The sequence below is a fragment of the Monodon monoceros genome, unplaced genomic scaffold (genome assembly GCF_005190385.1).
Source record: "Monodon monoceros isolate NGI ecotype Baffin Bay Population unplaced genomic scaffold, NGI_Narwhal_1 Super_Scaffold_5, whole genome shotgun sequence".
Taxonomy (NCBI): domain Eukaryota; kingdom Metazoa; phylum Chordata; class Mammalia; order Artiodactyla; family Monodontidae; genus Monodon; species Monodon monoceros.
The window spans coordinates 110,339,422-110,358,397 of record NW_021703782.1 but is presented as its reverse complement, the minus strand read 5'-3'; the positions used below and the strand labels follow the sequence as shown (position 1 = coordinate 110,358,397).

The following is an 18,976-nucleotide window of genomic DNA, read 5'->3' as shown; positions in this document are numbered from 1 at the left end:
AACACAGAGGACGCTGGGGCGGTGGGCGTGGAACACAGAGGACGCTGGGGCGGTGGGCGTGGAACACAGAGGACGCTGGGGCGGTGGGCGTGGAACACAGAGGACGCTGGGGCGGTGGGCGTGGAACACAGAGGACGCTGGGGCGGTGGGCGTGGAACACAGAGGACGCTGACCTTGGTGTTGACCGGGCAGGGGTAGAGAGGAGGCCCGCGCTGGGAAGGTAGCTGAAGCCGAGGCCCAGGAGCAGGAGACCCCGGGCCGGGAGCTCTGTCCGCAGAGACCTGAAGCCTGCTCTCCCCTCCGCTGCCTGTGCCGACTCTAGGGCCCAGGCTGAGCAGGGGGCAGGAGGCCTCGTCCCCATTTGGGGGGAAAGACAGTGAGGCCTGGGGCCCTGAGGCAGCATGAACCTCGGCTCAGCCGGGTAAGGGGCTAGAGGAGGAGGGCAGCTGAGTGCCCAGTGGACTTGGCTGTGTTTCCCAGGTGGAGGGAGGAGGGGGCTGGAGACCCCAGCGTGGCTGCTCTAGCAGTTGGGCCTAACGGTTCTCTAGGCGGGGACCTCAGCCTGTGGTGCCCTTTCCTCCTGTCCTCCCTGAAGCCACCGGCTGGTCGTCTCTCCACCCTCCCTGGGCCCTGGTCCTGGGGTCCACTGCTCCCTCAGGCCGCCGTCACCAGGGCCTCCCTGGGCACAGGAAGGCCAGAGGTGTGGCCGGGGAGTCCTGGTTCCTCCTCTGTCCTCTGGAAGCTGTTCTTGAGGGAAACCTGTTGGTTACTGTCTGGCTTGTGGCTGCCTTGGAAACGCTCAAAGGACGGTCGCCGTGGCCCCCATTCCAGAGGCTGCTGCTTGGGACCCCTCCCAGGACGGAGGGTGCAGGCCCAGAGGCCCGAGACGGTGGTCCTCTGGTCCACCCATCATGGAGAGCTTCCTCAGGACTGGGGCCTGCTAGGGGCCGGGCCCACTCGGGGTCTGGGGATGGAGGGAAAGGGTCCTGGGGTCTCAGACGCTCTCCCTGTCTCTTCCAGGGCATGCTCCTGGAGGGGCCACCCGGCCCCGAAGGCCCCGCGGTGAGTGTCCCATTTTATTTCCCGTGACTTGTGGGAGGTGCTCAGGGGTGGAGGGAGACCCCTTAAAGCTCCCAGGTGGAAAAGAGGGGTAAACGCCCTGGGACCGGCACTTTCTCAAACCCTCTCCTGGCAAGGCGGGAACCGCCCTGTGGCTGCATCTTTAACTCTGCCTGATTTTATTTTTAATTCTAGGGTCTCCCAGGACCTCCAGGAACAATGGGTCCCACTGGCCAAGTGGGTGACCCTGGAGAAAGGGTAAGGGCGGCTCAGTCCCCTCGGATCACGGGCTCTGTGGCCTCGTCCAGGCGTCCTCCCTGCTCAGGGAGCAGCCTTGACCTCACCTGTGTGGGTGACCGCCGTACACTGACGTCCTTCCCCAAACTGCCCTGTCCCCTCGCATCTCACGCCACCCCTTAGTGCGTCCACTCTCTTCAGATGTTTAGGGGGCCGACTGTTTCCTGGCCCTGAGCTGGAGGCAGGAGACCCCTGCAAGCGTGAGCCTCAGCCGGGCTGTGGGTCCCCCGGCGGGTTCCAGGGGCCAGGCCACAGTGGCAGCCCTGCATTAGGGTAGCAATAACAACAGCTGCAATGGCCAAAGAGCTCTGGTGCTGCCTGGGTATCCCACAGGATCCGAATTATTCTCCCTCAATACGAGGACTTCATTGGCCTTAAGACCCCCTCGCTCCAGCTTCCTTGTTGGAAACCTAGCAACAGACACAGAAAACTTGCTCTGGGTCAGAGAGACCATCTTGGGGCCACCCTAGCCAAAGGGACCATCCTGGGGTCACCCTGACCAAAGGGACACATCCTGTGGTCTCCCTGGTCAAAGGTACCATCCCCGGGCCGCCCTGGGTGGCTGCCAGAGAGATGCAGGCTGAGCCCAGTTCGCGGCAATTTCGTTCCGCCTCCTAGTGGGCGTTTGGGGGTACTGCTGCTCTGTGGGTTCTCGACCAGCTTGACGTTTTTTTCTTTTTGTTTTCCCTGCTGGTCTAACGAATATCGATGTGAGCACAGTCAGACTGAGAGCTATAATTGGGTGTCGTTGTAGATGAGAGACACTGGGGGCGTGTGTGCATCCTGACAGACCTTTATCGCCAGCGCCTGGCACACTGCCCAGAGCAAAGACCTCACGGTTTTGGGGTGGACGGTGCCTGGGTCTGGTCCTGAGGAAAGGCGGCTCGGGTCTGCTTCCGAGGGGGCGTTTGGCTGTCAGGTGCTGGGGGCTTTGGGGTGATGCTCAGGGTGACGTGAGGTGATGCCCGCAGACAGAGCAGGTGGCTGTGTGACCTCTGAGGGCAGCCGGATCAGACTGGGCACCAAACAGGATTCTCCGCCATGTTGCTTCCCTGTGGCCAGTGACTTTGGGGGCAGAGTAGGTGGGCCTTGCTCCGTGGCTGGCCTGTGACATGCTTGGCCTTCCCATACTTCCCATGCCGCTCCTGCCTCTGCCACAGTTGAAATTCCAGACAAGCAGGTGAGGGGCCTGTCCTCTCCCCACCCCTGAACCCACGCCAGTCAGGTTCTGCCCCAGGAGCTGCAGTCTGTAACCCAGCTCCCTCCAAAGGTCTGGGAGTGGATGGAGGGATGACAGCTGTGTGCCCCCACAGAGCCATCCTCAGATGGACCCAGGGGTGCGACTGAGTCCAGACGTCAGTGAGAGAGGACGGCCTGCCGTAGCAGACGTCTTCTCTCTTAGACGTAGGGAAGGTCGCCGTCCACAGGGGCCACAGAGACTGACTGACATCTCCCGTCAGCCTCAGTGTTGCTCCAAGTGTCTGTCCGTCTGTCCGTCCAGCACAGATATTCACTGAGTGTCCACAGTGCTGGGCACTGGTCTAGCACTGAGGGTCTAAATGCTCACGAACCAGAGGGACACTCCTCCCCGCTTGGTCCCTGCCTCTGGACTGGACCTGGGTCAGGGCCAGAGGCAGCGACCCTGCCGGTACTTTGTGTGCTGAGACCTGAGAGTTGGAAGAGCCACGGCACCTGACGGTGGAATCCCGGTGCTTTTAGAGCTGGTCTCTCTTAAGTTCAAGTTAGGGTCCAGGAGAAAGGGACTGGGGTTAGGGAGGCAGAGGAATCACCTGCTCTAGAGCCCGCTGTCCCTGGAATTGGAGGGGAAACCTGCGGCCCATTGACCTTTCCAGGGCTCTTCCCCGGGAGAGGGGCTGATTCCAGGAGCTGAGCACTGCTCGCCCGCTGGGCCCTGCCTAACCAGCTTGTCCAGGAACCGTCCCTGCTCACAGCTCAGCGTCCTCGCCGTGCCCAGATCTCCTGCTTGTCTGCTGATTAGCTGTGAAAGAACATTGGATGCAGAGTCAGGATCCTGCAGTGCCACTTGCTGGCAGCATGACCTCGGAATTCCTGTGTAGGAGAGGAAAGAACTTTACCCTCTTAGGTTTTGTCAGTGGGACCTGCAAATTAAGCTGGCCAAAGACATTAACAGGAGAAAAGGCAAATGAGTTTATTCATATTTTTAATTTTACATGAGGCTTCATGAAAAAGAAGAAACCCAGAGAAGTGGTTAGACTTGGGAACTTATATACCATTTTAACAGAAAGCAATAAACCACGGAGAAGTGACTGCGAAATACATGGGGGAAACTAACGGAAGATAAGGCTTGTTTCAGTAAGGTCTGTTTATGCAGACTCGTCTGAGTGGCCCTTTCCTGCGGGGGGTGCCTCCCTCCCTGCAGAATCGGGATGCACTTGATACCCTCGGGGCCAGGGAGCAGCAGGGTCAATGACACTATATCATGTCCACACAGCCCGGTAGTGACGCTGCCATGGGCACAGCTTCTCCAGCCCCTTCTCCCGGTTGTTGAGACCTCAACCCCTCCCTCCCACCTCTTTAGGTTTCAAGGGTCGGGCATCCTTTCGGGATTTTGCTTGAGGGTCTTTTCTGTCCTTTAAAAGGCTTGTAAGAACCCGCGTTATTACACCCATGGAAAGCGTGATTCACAGGTGCCTGCATTACTCCCCAGGGCCAGCTGGGACGATGCCCAGCTATGTCACCACCTCCCCCCGCGGCTGGCCGGATTTACACTCAGGGCCAGGGGAATGGTCACAGGCTGGGTCCCTGCAACTTGGCTGAGACGCAGAGTCCACTGAGGCCCATAGGAAGCTTTTAGCTTCGCAAAGGCCGTGGTGAGTGACCGCTGATGCCCGCAAGGCAAGGTTGCCCGACCATCTCCTGCCTTCTGGGGGCAGGACAGGCGGCTCCGCCTTCCAGTGCCCCTGTGTGCCCAGGACATCTTTTGTGGGGCCATCCAACCTGGGACACCTGGTTACTCACCTGTTCCACACAGCCAAGTATCTCTGTGATGTCCTGGCCACAAGCCACAGTAACACGGGCCTTCCCTGGGTGTGTTGGGGCCACATCCTCTCTGTGACCTGGTCGTCCCCCCTCCGGTGCTATCAATGAGGCATCACTAGGATTGAGCCAGGGCCACCTGAGTCGTCTTGTTAACCTCTTGAACCCCCTAGAAGCCAGAAAGACCCTTTTTCATATTAGGGAGCACATTGCCGGGGGGGGGGACCTTTTGAGCTGGGACAAGGCTGAAAGTATCGATAGGAACACCTCAGCACCTCCTTCAGGCCTGTTGGGCTTCCCGGGCTCAGAGGACCTCAGTGATCTCTGCTGGGACTTCCCGGCCCCCTCCTGCTGCAGGGCCAGCTGAGGCTCCTGGTGGGGTGGGAGCGTGCATGGTGCCAGCTTCCCCCAGGGCTCTGGCCCTGGCCGCAGGTGTAGCCGGGTTTCAGATCTAGAGCAGGCGCTGACCCCCAAGAACTTCTCTGGCCTCTCCCAAGCTGTAATTGCACAGGAGCTGACCTGAAAAAAGAGCAAACCACTGATACTAGCCTGCGTTCAGTGTCCTGAAGGGTGGGAAGGCGGCTGTGATGTAGCCCCATCTTTTGGCTCAGGGGACAAAGTCTTTGAGTTACAGACGTCAGTGCTTGGCAAAGCTCGGCTGACGATTTTTTCAAGCCGTGGTAAATACAGGTGCGGGCGAGGGGACACGCGGGACTCACATCAGATTCGAAAGTGTCAGAAGGATTCACGGGGTGGTTTTCTCCCGTGAACCTTCTCTTTCTCACAGGGTTTCCAGATTTTCCTTGTCCATCTATGCATACGCTCTTGGGAATCACGGGTGTAGTTGAAGCATGCCAGCTGAGGGTGAAATAGCTTTTGGGCCTCAGGTTGAATTTTCACCCTCCATGGCTTAGAAACAGCAGGAAGAGGGTCTTTGAAAGTGGAAATAGTGGATGAGGGGCCGCCCCAGTATGCTTCCTGGTTTCCAGTGTTACACACACACACACACACACACACACACACACACACAAGCACACGCTCTCCACGTGGACACCACATGGACGGCATCTGGTCCCTGGGAGGCATGGACCCTAAGCTTTGAATTGGGGGTTTGATCTAGGATCGACTTGGCAGCAGAAAACTCAGCTGTGAACAGCCATCAGCACTGGATTTCCAGGAGGAAATCTGGGTGGCAAAACACGTTCTGGATTTTTCTTTTTTAAGCAGGCTTTATTTTCTGAGAATTTTTTTGTTTTCTGAAATGGCAGGCAAGGACCATTTGGCTGTATCCATTAGCAAAAAGGGGGACGGGAATCCTTTGACCCAGCGTTCTGCTTCTGAGGACCTCCCTAAGAAAGATGCCTGGGAATTCCCCGGTGGTCCAGTGGTTAGGACTCGGTGCTCTCACTGCCACGAGCCCGGGTTCGATCCCTGGTCGGGGAACTAAATCCCGCATGCCGTGCAGCGTGGCCAGAAAAAAAAAGAAAGATGCCTGAAGACTCATCACGGCAGCCTGTGTCCTAATGAAAACTGGAAATGACCTAAACGTGCATCAGAGGGGGACGGGTTAAATAAATGCTGAGTCTGATGTGTGGCCATTAAAATGAATGAGGCCAAACTCATAAATAGGCCACGATGTGCAGCAGAGGAAAAGGGCCAATTGCAGAACAACATGGACAAGATCTCGTGAAAAAGGAGGAAAGCCACCTCCCTGGCCACGGGCCCCTAGACGGACGGACGTGATGCACGTCGGGTGTTCGGTGCCTGTGCTTCTGGCCTCTCTGGACATGTACAGGGTCTTAGCCCTACTTACTTCGGGAGGGACGAGAGGGAACTTTCACTTTTCCCTTTGTGTGAATCTGTGTTATACCACGTTTCACAAGAACGGGGATCGGTCCTGGAGTAAACATTTCTGGGTCATTCCGGGATGGACCCCCGAGGCGCTTGGTCTTCTGGGCCGGGGAGGCAGTCTGCGTCTGAGCTGGGAGCGTCGTGCTGTGGTGGCGTCTGCACTTGGTTTGAGGGCTGGACCCAGTATCCCTCGCGGTGGGGCCGATGGTGGTCTCTTTCATTGAGGAAGGGGAGCTAGGTATCTGTCTGCAGACAGGCCTCGTCCCCCGCAAGCCGGTTGGGAGTCCGCCTGCGTTAGTGAAAAGCTGAGCGATAAAACGCTTTTTTGTCAATAAGCTGTATTATTCGTGTTACATTCACATAAGCCTGACTTGGGCCAGAATCAGTTAGAGACTCTGTCGGCGGGGGGCGGGGGGGTGGGGTGCTGTTAGGATGAGCTGGAGGGATGATGTTTGTGCAGAGGTGGGGCCTCGAAGTGCTTGAGGGCACCGTCCTCCCGGCGACTCCGGTCCTGCACGTCTGTCCAGACAAGTGGATGCTTTCTGTCTGGCCTCTGCTCCACCCGCACAGCCGAGGGTGCGTGAGGAGGGGCCCCTCGCTGACCACGGACCAGCTGGCCCTCTGAGCAGCCAGCGCAGGTGTCCTTGGGCTGCCCCCCCAGGTGGGACACCTGGCAGGGACGTTCCTGGCGTTATTCCTGTGGTCGTGGAAGCCCCGGCACCTCCCGCAGTGTGGCCTCTGCCCTCCACGCCCCACCCCCATGGCAGCCTCCAGCCTTTGTGTCTCTGATTCCTCTGGATCCTATCCTCAGTCCACAGTGAAGCCCCCTCTTCTGGGCTTGGGGTGTGCACATCCCTTTCCCGGGGTCCTGCGTTTCCTGCGGACCCTGACTCCGCCCCGCCACCTTGTCCCAGCCCAGCTCCGCCCTGTGTGCTGACCCACTCTCCTGGCCCCTTTGTCCACAGGGTCCCCCTGGACGCCCAGGCCTTCCTGGGGCTGACGGGCTGCCCGGCCCTCCTGGAACCATGCTCATGCTGCCCGTGAGTGTCCGTACTTGAGGGCTGCGGGGTGGCGGCCGTGTGGGTGGGCTTGGGGCCCCAGGTGCGGCGGGGGAGTGGGGGGCCCTGGGCTGTTTCCGAGGGGGGTCGATCACCGGGCCGAAGGCTAGCTCCAACCTGGGCCGACTGTCTTGTAGATACAGGCCCCTTGGGGCTGTTCTGCTGACACGGCAGGGTGGACAACCGGGGTCAAGGGGTCCACTTCTGCCGGCATCCAGGGCTGGCCCCTCCGAAGGGAATGGAGTCCAGCTCTGCAGGAAGCTGTGGGGTGTCTGCTTCCATCACCACACACCTGCCCTCTCCACTCGGACCCCCATGCCAGCCGGCCCCTCCTTGAACTTGGCCTGCTCGTGACTTTGCGGGTCCTCACGGGGAGCCCAGGCCGGGAGGGCAAGCGTGTAGAGGGCTGGTCTGGGCCCATGTCAGTTTCTCCGTGAGCCCGTGTGCCTGGGAGGCTGGGTGCAGCTCGGGAGACCCTGCGTGGACCTGTCGCCTCCCTGCTGGGCCTCGGTGCGGGGTTTGCACTGGGCCCTGGGCTCTTCCTTTAAATAAGTCGGGGCCGTGGGGTCTCAGGTGAGATGCTGCAGGTGCCAGTAAGGGCTTCCCGGCTGCAGGGAGGCTCTCCGGGTGCCCCAGGGCTGAAATTGGCCGGCGGGGCTGGAGCAGCTCTTTGCTGGCAGAGTCGGGTGGTGTGACCGAGACGGGGACTGGGGCTGGAAGCTGCCCATCCAGACTCTCCAAGGCTCTGCTGTCGCCAGGGAGGCCGACGGGCACCGCCTCAGCCCTGGGGTCCAGAGTGGGCGCCACGTCGGTGTGCCCTTGGTGACCCCAGTCTTACACCTACAGTTCCGGTTCGGGGGTGGCGGCGATGCGGGCTCCAAAGGACCCATGGTCTCAGCCCAGGAGTCCCAAGCTCAAGCCATCCTCCAGCAGGCCCGGGTGAGTGGGGTCTGGGGCTGGGGGGCTGGGGGGACAGAGCCAGGCCCCATGGGGCTCAGAGCCCAGCTTGGAGGGGAAGTGCCTCTGGCCAACTTGGGTGTGCTTGCCCGAGTCAGGAGCCTGCGGGGATCGTCATCCCTGTGCATTTGGGGGACCCGGGTGAGCACCAGGAAAGGTGGGGGAGGTTTCTTAGGGGGTCCTTGCCCACACCGAGGGTCCAGGTTCCTGGATGAGGACGGCTGCTGAGCCCCTCTGGCACCTACTGACCCCGTGCGCCCAGCTTCAGCCATCCGCTGCCCTCCCCTGGGCTCTGGGGATGGAGAGACCCCCGCCAGGTACTCCTGGAAGGGGCTCCCTGTGATGGGCTGGGCCGAGCCCGACGGCCCGGGGAGAGAGCCCGTGGGCCCCAGAGCCCCTCGCTCAGCCTGGGGGTCCCGAGGAGCACTTGCCCCATTACCGCTCTGCTCTTGGCAGATGAGCTGATCAGTGAATTGTGTTTTGAATTGACGAGGCTCCAGGTTGCTGACTGCCTGTGATAAGAGCAAATGCCCCCCGGCGGGGTGCATGACAGTGGAGTGCCCGTCATGGGCCATTGCAACAAGCTGCTAAGTAGCCCCTTGTTTGGCAACATTTCTGGAGCTCTGGCGCAGCGGATAGATGCTAACGATCGGAATGTGTGGATAATGAATTACAGGGTGGCGGGTACTGAGTCATTGCTATGGAACAAATTGTCGTGTGATATAATCAGCGGGTAGCAAACCCCATCACCTGCCACCGGATGTATTGACGGGCCGGCCTGGCTGGCCTTCGAATATGTGTGTGTTTTGACTGAAGTCAAGTGGGCGATGGGCTCCCAAGAAGATTTTATAACACAAAATCTTCCAAAATTAAAATGGCATCATGCAGGGGAAACAGTCTCAGAGTGGCATGGAGGAAGCCTTCTAAGAAAGCAGGTTGAACTGTGTGGTGGCAGCTGGGAGGCGTGGAGCCACCTGGGCAGGTATCTAGGTGGGGCCCTGGGTGGCTGAGGCTCCCTGGCTGCCTCTCCTGGGCATGACTTAGTTCACCCTAGGAGGTCTCCCCGATACCTCCCTGGTCACTGGAAGTACCTCTCGTGGAACCCTAACCCAGCCCGGAAGCGGGGCTGCTTCTCAAGCTTACTCTGCGGGCTGCAGGGCTGAGGGCAGGCCCTGCCTGTGCGAGGCCATCTGGGGAGAAGGAAGCAGTCAGCAAGAGGCTCTGAGCAGCCACGTGGGTGGAGCGCCCATCCCCAAAGCGGGGAGTGGGCACCCACCTGGCTCCCACCCCTCCTCTGCCGCTCCGTTTGTGGTTGTTGTCGGGAGCCCAGAGGGGTCTGGGGGTCCATGTGACCTCCTCCCCCAGAGGCTCCTGTCCTTGGCCTCTGATATCGGCCCCCCTTCCCACCTGGCATGTCTCACCTGTCGGTACAGGTAAACCAGTCATTTCTCAGCGTGTCCCGTTTTCCCTTTCAGCTGGCGTTGAGGGGGCCGGCTGGCCCGATGGGTCTTACTGGGAGACCCGGCCCCATGGTAAGTAGTCGTGGGGGAGCCTGAGGGGCGGGGTGCCTTCCCACCCATGCTGCCCCCCAGCCCATCAGGCTCCCAGCTTATCCAGGTCAGAGCACACTTTACGTCACTGGGACCTTGGGGCAGGAGGGGCCTGGCGGGCGGGGCCTGTGGTGCCCTGGGGGCTGGGAAGCCCTCACACTTGCACTGGCTACGACTTTACCTCGTGACCCCGGGGGCTCTAAGCCTCTTTCTTTTGAGGCTGCCATCCCTCTTTATAGTCGACACCACCTCAGTGTGGGACAGACCCCGACTCTAGCCCCCTGCCCGGCCCCTGCTGCACGAGCCTCGGGCAGCCAGACACACTCGGGACAGTGAAGGAGGCCCCTGGGGGTGTGCATGGCCCTTGAAGCTTGCAAGGAGCCGGAGGATTGAAGCGCACGGTGCCCCCATCCCCATTCCCCATGTGGGGTGGGCTTGGCCCCTGGCCCCAGGCCTGCGTCGGTGCCCTCCCAGCATCTGGGGGTCTTGCCCTGCAGTGGACAAGGATGTCCACACACGGCCCTGGGCTGTGACAGACCGTGGTCAGATCCATCCTGGAGAGAAGCGAGCATGTTCTGAGCTCGTGGCCCTCGTGCACGCCACTGTCCAGGATTTCCCTCAAACCTGGGAAGAGATGCACACGCGGAAAAGTTAACTGCTTGTCCCTCGGGTTCTGTCCAAGGCAGCTGGCCGGGCTCTGTGGGAGCCCTGCCCACGGGCCAGTCCTGTGTCCCTTCTGCTTCCCGACCCTTCCCCAGTCACCCCTACAGCCTGTGCCTGCCGGGCATCCCCTAACCAGACGTGTCTCCCCAGGGCCCTCCCGGGAGCGGAGGTCTGAAGGGCGAGCCGGGAGACATGGGGCCTCAGGTACGTACCCCCCTTACCTTCCTCTGTCTGAAGGGGCGCCCCCCGGAAGGCGGTGCCCCCGATGCCGCATTTCGTCAAGGAAGTAGCGGGAGTTGCCATCACCTGATGCAAAGCTGGATGCAGGACAGCAGTGGTGTCTGTAGCAGGAGACCGAGCTGGCTGTTTTCGGTCCCCGCTCTCAGGGCAGTGGGTCCCGCACCCTGTCCTGCTGTTGCCCACGTGCTGACAGCTGCGACAGTAGCCACGGGCCAGGTGGACGAGCACGGGGACCAGGCTTTGCTTTTTCCCTCTGAAAAACAGACACGCTACTGACCTCTGTCCTCTGATTTGCCACAGGGTCCCCGGGGTTTGCAGGGCCCACCTGGCCCATCGGGAAAGCCTGGAAGAAGGGTGAGTAGTTCTCAGTGACAACGGCTGGGCCATGGATGGGGCGGGAGCCTGCGGTGCATTTGCCCCGGTCACGCTGCACCTTGCCGGCCAGGCTTGGCCCAGCTGCTCCCCTCCCTTCAGAGGGCGTGTCTGTGTCCAAGGCTGGGTGGGTCCCGTTCCACGGGGGCAGCGAGCTGCCCCGCCCCTGCCCCCAGCCTCTGTCCCGAGCATGTGAATGTAGTTTAACAAACATGTTTAATTAAAGCAATTTCCCAGCCTCTTGGGGAGCAAGTATGGAAAAGACAAAATGATCAGTGGTCCTTTCTTTGGGGGCAGCCTCATTTCTCCAGAAATGGCTTTGGTTTGGGGGAAATGGCCGGCCAGCTGCTCGGGCCCCCCGCACCTTACCTGTGCTCCTAGACTCCTGGATTCTCTGTTTGGGTTGTAATTTTAGTGGATGGAACTGCTTTGCTTCCATTAAGACCGAGGCTACTGACAGAGAGCATGCATTTATAACCTAATATAAATTAATGAACGCCATCCAGCCGAGCTCGGGAAATCCTCATTAACCCACATCAGACTCTTAACTAGTGGATCTTTTCATCAAGTGAATTTTTCTACTGAGTGAAAAAATTACACGTTCTTGTGTTGTATTTATACCTAGATGAACCCCTGCAAGGAATGGTGGGTCGCCACTGAGCTGCCAGTTCTTGCTTTAGCTGCAAAGTATACAAGGCAAAAATGCATAATTCCTTAGTGGTTACAGGGCCTCTGTCCTGGGAGTTAATTGTAGTTACAAGGCAAGGGATGGAGTGACCAGCATTCAGGCACGGCTGTCTCATGCTGGCCCCTCAAGGCTGCAGGTTCACGGATCGTGGAGGGGACCCAGGCTCGAGGCAGAGGGGTGCACGGATGATTCTAAAAGGACCACTGATGCCAGAATTCAGTGGTTCTCGGTAGACAGTGAGGTGGTTTATCTTGGATCTGGTTTGAAAGGCATTTTATTTCTTTGAGGGTCTTTTGTATCTCTGTAAACACTTATTGTCAAGTTTCAGTGGAAACGGTTTCTCGGTCAGGGCGAGGTGAAAACTGAAAAGGGGAGGATGCCAGCGATGGTTCGTAGGGTGACTCGTGGCAGAGACCATGGCATCAGGGCCGTGGATACGCGTGTGCTGGAGGAATGAGGCTGGAGAGGAGGGGACGGCGGGAGGGGCTCAAGGCCGCATGGCGGGCTGTCCCTTTAGTTTTTTGTGCAGTGCGGAGCCCGTCAGCGTGAGAGAAGCGTCCTGCCGTTTGCCCGCAATGTCCTGCAGTGAAATCCTGTCAACTCTTCTGACAGATTTCTCTTGATTTCTGAAAACGTTTGGAAATTTGAGGAGAGGCTCCCCGGTCGGCCCCTCTGTTCACGGGGTCATGTCAGTGTTCCGCCTGGAGCTGCGTTGCTCGGGTGCATGTTCCGAGATGACTTTTCATCCCTGGCGGTTCCTTGTAACCTTTCACCTGGGCTGCGCAGGCTGCCTCCTGGTGGTCCCCCCAGACCCTCGCCGCTTTCGTGCTGCCCTGCCCGTCCTGGTCGTGCCGTGAGGCCTTTCTGCCCGTCAGCGCAGCCCCGGTGCCCCTGGCGAGGCCTCTTGGGTCAGGCACGTGTGGCCTGGAGAGGACGTGATGTTGATCCAGGCCGGGAGTTTATGCTCAGCTGCCTGACGTTCCTTATCAGCGAGTGGACATCTGCCGTGGTCCCCGCCCCCGTCTAGGTGGCCTCACGCCTGGCAGGCTCTCCTGGGGGACTGCGGCCTTTATCGGGGACCCTGGTAGGTCGGGGCCCTGTCCTCCAGCCCCAGGTGGGCACCGTGGGCCTGCTGCCCCGGCTGGAAGGAGTGGCCGTGGGAGTGGCCCCCGGGCACGGAGGGTCGAGCTCACCGTCCAGACCCTGCCTGGAGGCGGCTGCATGGCCTTCGAGAGCCAGCCCACCCCTCTGGGCCTCACTTTCCTCCCCCTCCATCGCACTAACCAGATGCTTTCTCTCGCCCTGTGGCTCTCTGGGCTTTCCCTTGATGTCGGCTGGTGGACAGGACATGTGCAGCTGTCAGGGGCGGGCTCTCTCCCGGGTTGTGAAGCGGGTCCCACGGACCCACACGGCCCCTCGGTCGCCGCCCGTCGCACCGTCTCGTGCATACCACGTCCTCAGCAACACAGGGGGGCAAGCGCGTTAGCCCCGCTCCAAGGTCCAGGCTGGCGAGGCTCGGAAAGGCCAGAACCCGCGTACGGCAGCCGGGACTCCGGATCGGGGTCCTCTGGGCCAGCCGGCCCCCCGGGGCTGTGGAAACCTCCGCTTGGTGTCACAGGACGCCTGCGCTCAGAGGTCTCGGTAAGCCGGCCACTCCTGCGTACTGACAGTTTGCCCCGCTCCGTTCCAGGGGCGAGCTGGCAGCGACGGAGCAAGAGGCATGCCTGGACAGACTGGCCCCAAGGTAGGTGCCGCCCGCCACCTCCTGGTGCCCGTTCCTCGGTCAGCGTCACCACGGCATCAGCACGTGGTTGTGATGACACGTGATGACTCGGACATTTGCCCTCATCCGGGGGTACGACCTTGGGGGTTGGAAGGTTCAGATTGGATCAGCTCCTCTGGCACGTTGACACAAAGACGGGGGCTGGTGGGGAGAATTTCATGGGTCTCTCACAAGTCCACGGGGCAGGAAGTCCTCTTGCCGAGATTTGGGGTGTCTGAGCTCTTCGGAGTTGCAGGGAGCGAGTAGACTGCGCGTGGGTGGCCGTGGAGCTGAGGCGTGTGCGTGTGCCCCGGGGCAGCCGCGGGAGCCCAGGGAAGCCCCACCCCTCCCGGCTGTGGAGGTTCGGTGTGCCCATCCCTCTGTCCCCGAATCTGGGATGAAACTCCCGCTGTTCCTGGTCGACCCTTCCTTCTCGGCCCTGGAGGTGTTCGTCTAAAGCCCGTACAAGGTGCTGGAGGAAGTGCTGACTTTCTCCAGCGAGGAGCCCCCAGTGGGGACAGCAGCTGTTCTCAGGGGTCCCCAAACCCACCACGGGGCACTGCACCTGCTCCCCCGGTAACTGGCGTGGATCGGCCCTCGGGTGCTCCTGTGAGTGCCGAGCGAACGAGCGGCCCTGGTTTTCAGGGACGTGCGGTGACGGAGGAGGAGAAGGTTCCTGAATCTGTCCCGGTAGCTTACAGCCTTCTTTCAACAACAAAAGTATTCAAGCCTGAACTAGTCTTCTCCTGACTTCAATCCCACATGGCTTGCAACACCCATGAGGCGGGGAGCTAGACTCCAGGAGGCCACCTGGGTGGCAGAAGGAGGGCTGGCTGGGGAGCTGGGGTGCCCGAGGGTGGGCGGAGCTGGGCCACCCGCCAGAGGGGTAGGCGCACCTGCTGTGTGCGGGCGGCACTCTGAGCTCCGAAGGTGTCACGATACGAGGCACAGGCAGACAGCAGGTGCGCGCGCGCACACACACACACACACACACACACACACCCCGACTTCGCAGCCATCACCCGAAACGCTGAGGTCTCAGGACCCTCCGGGCCGCTGTCTGTGGCTCTGGGACAGAGGTCATCTCTCTGTTTGCAGCCTTTGTTGGTATTTTGGGGAAAAGCATTGGGATTATGGACGCAAGGCTGTGGAATGTGTGATGGGGCGGCGGCCAGGGGCCCCTCCGTGGGGTCCTGGGGCCCCGGGTGCACAGGCGCTGCGTAGACTGTGGCCCGAGGCAGGTGGAGCGGCCGTGTGGCACGGGCTGAGCTGCCCTCTGTCCTCCTCGCAGGGTGACCGTGGCTTCGATGGCCTGGCTGGGCTGCCGGGAGAGAAGGGCCACCGGGTGAGTGTTTCCTCTCTGGGAGCTGCTGGGGGAGGTGCTGTCGGGAGGCTCTTCTGTGCAGCCTTAGGCTTCCTGGGGGGTTGGGCACTCGATTCCAAAGTGGTCGCTGGTGAGCCTCATAGGGCTGGGGCAGTGGACTTGGACGCGGGCGTGACATCCCTGGGGATGGAAGGTCAGCCCAAGGAGAGCCGATTTCGCACCCGCAGCTGATGGTGACAGAGCCAGTGGCCCCCTCGAGGGGATGAGGCAAGGAATGTAGAGCTCCCGTGGGAAACCCACTCTGTTAAGGGGCCCTCCACACCTTCAGGAAACCCAGTGGCTGCCCTTTTGGGACCCAAGGACCCTTCTCACCGTTAAAGGGGCGACTCTAGGAGGTGGGCTGGTCCCGCGTGACCGCCCCGTGGATGGGGGTCGGGGTTCACGCTGCAGTCGGGGGCCCGCCTGTTATCTTGCCCCATCCCATGTGTCCCCATGAGATGCTCTTTGCAGCCCTTAACCTGTTTTCTTTGATGTAGACAATGCCTCTTTCATGTTTTGGCATATCCTGGGCATGCAGTCACACGCATGTGTGCACGTCAACACACACGCGCGCACACACACACACACACACACACATACACACGCTGTTGATTCTGTCATAAGGGTCACCCGTCACGTCTCTGCCGCCCTGAGAAGTGGCTCGTGTGCCTTAGCCAAAGCTTCTTTACCCACGTTCTCCAACACTCATGGGGAAACCGGAGGGAAGGGCCAATCCGTGGGACTGACAGATGAGCACGTATTGAGCCCCGATGGTGTGCAAGGCCTGAAGCTGCAGGGGTGTCAGGTGGACCAGCGCTGACCTTCACAGTGCAGCGTGGTGGCCCTTTCAGGGGGCGGTGCGGGGCTGGGGTGTGCCCCTGCTTCACACGGAGAGGTCAGTAGGGTGCAGCTCAGACCCTGCCTCGGTGTCCTGGGGTGCCCGCCGGTCCTTGGGTGCCGGTCCAGCCAACCCTCCTCCAGGACACCGAGTCCCGGGTTGAGAGTCCTGCCAGCCAGCTTTGCAGCCCGTCACGCCAGGAGGCCCTGTCTCCAAAGGGGTCCTCTGTGACTCCGGGAAAGTCTTGGGAGGCGGTTGGGATTTTCAGTCTCAGAAGCAGAGAAAGACGAAATGGGGGGCTTGAGACAGCCGTGCGTGTCTGCCCGCGGGCCTAACGCTGACCCTGCTTGGCTTCCCAGGGCGACCCTGGTCCTTCTGGCCCTCCGGGACCTCCAGGGGAAGACGGAGAAAGGGTACGTATCCTGCCGTGTGTGGGCCACACCTGCTGCCCGTCTGCTCGGTGAAAACTGTACAAGATGCTGGCAGCAGTGATCGGCACCTGCGTCGGGGGGAGGGGAGTTGATGGGAGTGGACAGACGGCCACACAGGACTTCCTTCCTGTAGAAGCAGATCTCAGACCTTGATGTTGGGGGAGCCAATAAGCTCCGTGTCTGAGTGAGGGGCGGCCAGAGGCAGCGAGTGGCAGAGCTTGGGATCTGGGGTGAGGAGTGAGGTGCAGAGAGTACAGAAAATGACCTTCCTTGGCCCTGGAGGTGGGGACAAGGTGAGGGAAGCGTGTGGACAGAGCGAGGGGCGGTGATGCCATCCAAGGTCAGGGCCTGGGCTAGGTCGGGCGCTCAGGTGGGCTCTGCCCCGAGTCCTGGTTCTGTCAGGTGCATCTTGGTGGGGCTGCAGACCAAGCGATGTCCTTAGACGGAAGCACAGCCCTCCTGTGGCAGAGAAGCCTGCGGCCCCCTCCCTCCGTGCGCCCCAGTCACTTAGACAGTTTCTTCGGGCGTTAGGGGTATTTTGGGGACAGGTTTAGAAGCCCCAGTATCTGGGAAAGAGGGGCATGCCTGTCCTGACAGCTCCTGGGCTGTGGCATCATCAGGGCACTGTCTCCTGTTGGGGCCTCAGCCTGCTCGGTCCACTGTAAGGTGAGAGAGGGGAGGGGGTCCCCAGATGTCTGTGCTTCTGGAATGAGGAGGTGCATGCAGGTGCACGCGCGTGCAGGGCTGTGTGTGTACGTGTGCACTGTGAGTGGGCGTGTGTGCGTGCGTTTGCGGTGTGTCTGTGTGCATGTGGGTGTGTGTGCGTGCACGTGCCTGCACAGGGTGTGTGCATGTGTGTGCTGAAGGAAGGAGGAGGGGGCAGTGCCTTGATGGAGGGAAGCGGGGTGTGAACAAGCAGCTCCTGGTCGTGAACCAGGCAAGCTAAGGCAGCTTTCCTTGTAGAGCCAGAAGGAAAAGACTCATCCTGGTTTGCTCCCCTGTCTGTGTTTAAGACATTAGGGCCCCTTGGGGTTGGCCCAGGGCATCTGGTGATTCTCTCAGGATCCTGCCCTACCCCAGTTTTCTATCATTCATGTCTCTATCTACCTATCACTTATCTATCTATATCTATTTATCTCTATCATCTATCTATCATCTATCTACATCTATTTATCTCTATCACCTATCTATCATCTATCTGTATCTGTTTATCTCTATCTGTCTGTGATCTATCTACCTATTATCTATTCATCAAGCTACCTACCTACTATTTATCTATCCTCTACCTATTATCTATACATCATCTCTCTCTATCTTGCTGTCTTTCTACCTATCTCCCACCTATCTCTGTCTAGTTTCTGCCGTTCTAGTTTTTATCCGTGTCTTTACCTGTCAGGTAACCATTGATTTTTTTTCCTGCCCAGCTTTCCCCTCACTGGGGCTGTGGTTTGTGAGCCCCAAACCTCGCCTTTTACCTGCAGCCTTTGGGAGTGGGGACACTCGGGGCTTTTCCTGCTGGCGCAGGGACTAGTAACTGGCATATGCTGAAGCAGCCCCAGGCCAAAGAATCCTGCACGGATGAAGGAAAAATTGTCTCTCTCGTGTCCAGGTTTTATGGCTTATCCCTAAAGTCCTGCCTCTTTTCTCCCCCACAGGGTGACGATGGAGAAGTCGGGCCCAGAGGGCTGCCCGGGGAGCCTGTAAGTCCACTGACTGGGTGGGCTTCTGTATCTCCTCCTTGATGCTCTGGCCAGAATCAGGGATCGACTCAGAGCATAGATTCGAGAGGGGCTCAGCCTTGAGACACACAAATCTGGGGATCTCCCGGGAAAGGAACGGGTGAGGTGGGTGGACAGTGCTAAGGAGTCAGCCTGAGCCTTTGCCAGGGAGGAAGCCCCTGCCCCTGAAGGTCGTGGTTGGGACTCCAGGTACAGACGTGGTGGGTGTCCAGGGTCCATGATGGTGGGTGTCCAGTGTCTACGATGGTGGGTGCCCAGGGTCCACCATGTTGGGTGTCCAGGGTCCATGATGCTGGGTGTCCTGGGTCCATCAGGGTAGGTGTCCAGGGGCAGTCACTTGACCTGCCACACTTTCTGATGGCTACATTTTCCAAATAAAGAGTCCTCCAGTAGGCTGCCCCCACCCGGGCCTCCAAAAGCTCTTTACCTAAGCTGACTTCTGTTTAAGACCAGAGCAGATTTCCTCAGTGACAGAAGGACATCAATTCCTTTTCACTTGCTGTTACTTTTCAAACATCTCATTTTTGTTACCCACGTCAACGTGGCCATACACATCCGGGGACGTTAACTGAGGAGAAATATTGCAGGCGCTGCGTGGAGGAGAGCCCGCCCGGGGTCGGCGTTTGCACCTCCGCTTGGGACTAAATTACACCCTAGGTGTCTGGTTAGCCACAATGGGGGTTCATCAACACAGCTCCCCCCTTAACACGGGTCTAGGCGATGCCTTCTGGGTTATTAACTTCTGAAAAACATTTACGTGACTAGGTATTAAAAGAAGGAAGGGAACATTTAAGTGGCAATGAACGTGGGAAGGGTTTCTCTTCTAGTGCGTCTGAGAAGGTCCTATCAAAATTAAAGGCACTCGAAATCGCCGTGCCTTGGAAGGCTCTAGCTCTCCAGCTGACAGGGAGGGAGGGAGCCGTCCGGATGTGGGTCCTTCCCCTGGCAGGTAGTGGCCGCTCTGTGGCCCCTGCCCCTGTGCGTGGGGCGGTTCCCACACACATGCCCCTCCCGGCCAGGGAGCGGGTACTGAGCCCCTATCAGTTCTAGCCAGCCCTGCCTCTGGTTCCGAGAGCCCGGGCGGAGAGCT

At 59.7% G+C, this 18,976-nt stretch overlaps 1 protein-coding gene across 8 annotated transcripts in view; it reads left to right on the top strand.

Moving 5' to 3' along the window:
• COL5A1 (collagen type V alpha 1 chain) overlaps window positions 1-18,976 on the top strand; it is a 164,799-nt gene that overhangs the window by 81,295 nt on the left and 64,528 nt on the right. For all 8 annotated transcript variants that reach the window (XR_003790719.1, XM_029202064.1, XM_029202063.1 and 5 more), the window contains exons 10-20: window positions 1,021-1,062; window positions 1,255-1,317; window positions 7,191-7,265; window positions 8,130-8,222; window positions 9,716-9,772; window positions 10,604-10,657; window positions 10,994-11,047; window positions 13,444-13,497; window positions 14,807-14,860; window positions 16,076-16,129; window positions 17,803-17,847. Coding sequence is in view for 7 of the 8 variants with exons in the window: in XM_029202064.1 (XP_029057897.1) it covers window positions 1,021-1,062; window positions 1,255-1,317; window positions 7,191-7,265; window positions 8,130-8,222; window positions 9,716-9,772; window positions 10,604-10,657; window positions 10,994-11,047; window positions 13,444-13,497; window positions 14,807-14,860; window positions 16,076-16,129; window positions 17,803-17,847 (645 nt within the window). In the remaining variant the exon portion in view is untranslated. The remainder of the gene's footprint in view (window positions 1-1,020; window positions 1,063-1,254; window positions 1,318-7,190; window positions 7,266-8,129; window positions 8,223-9,715; window positions 9,773-10,603; window positions 10,658-10,993; window positions 11,048-13,443; window positions 13,498-14,806; window positions 14,861-16,075; window positions 16,130-17,802; window positions 17,848-18,976) is intronic.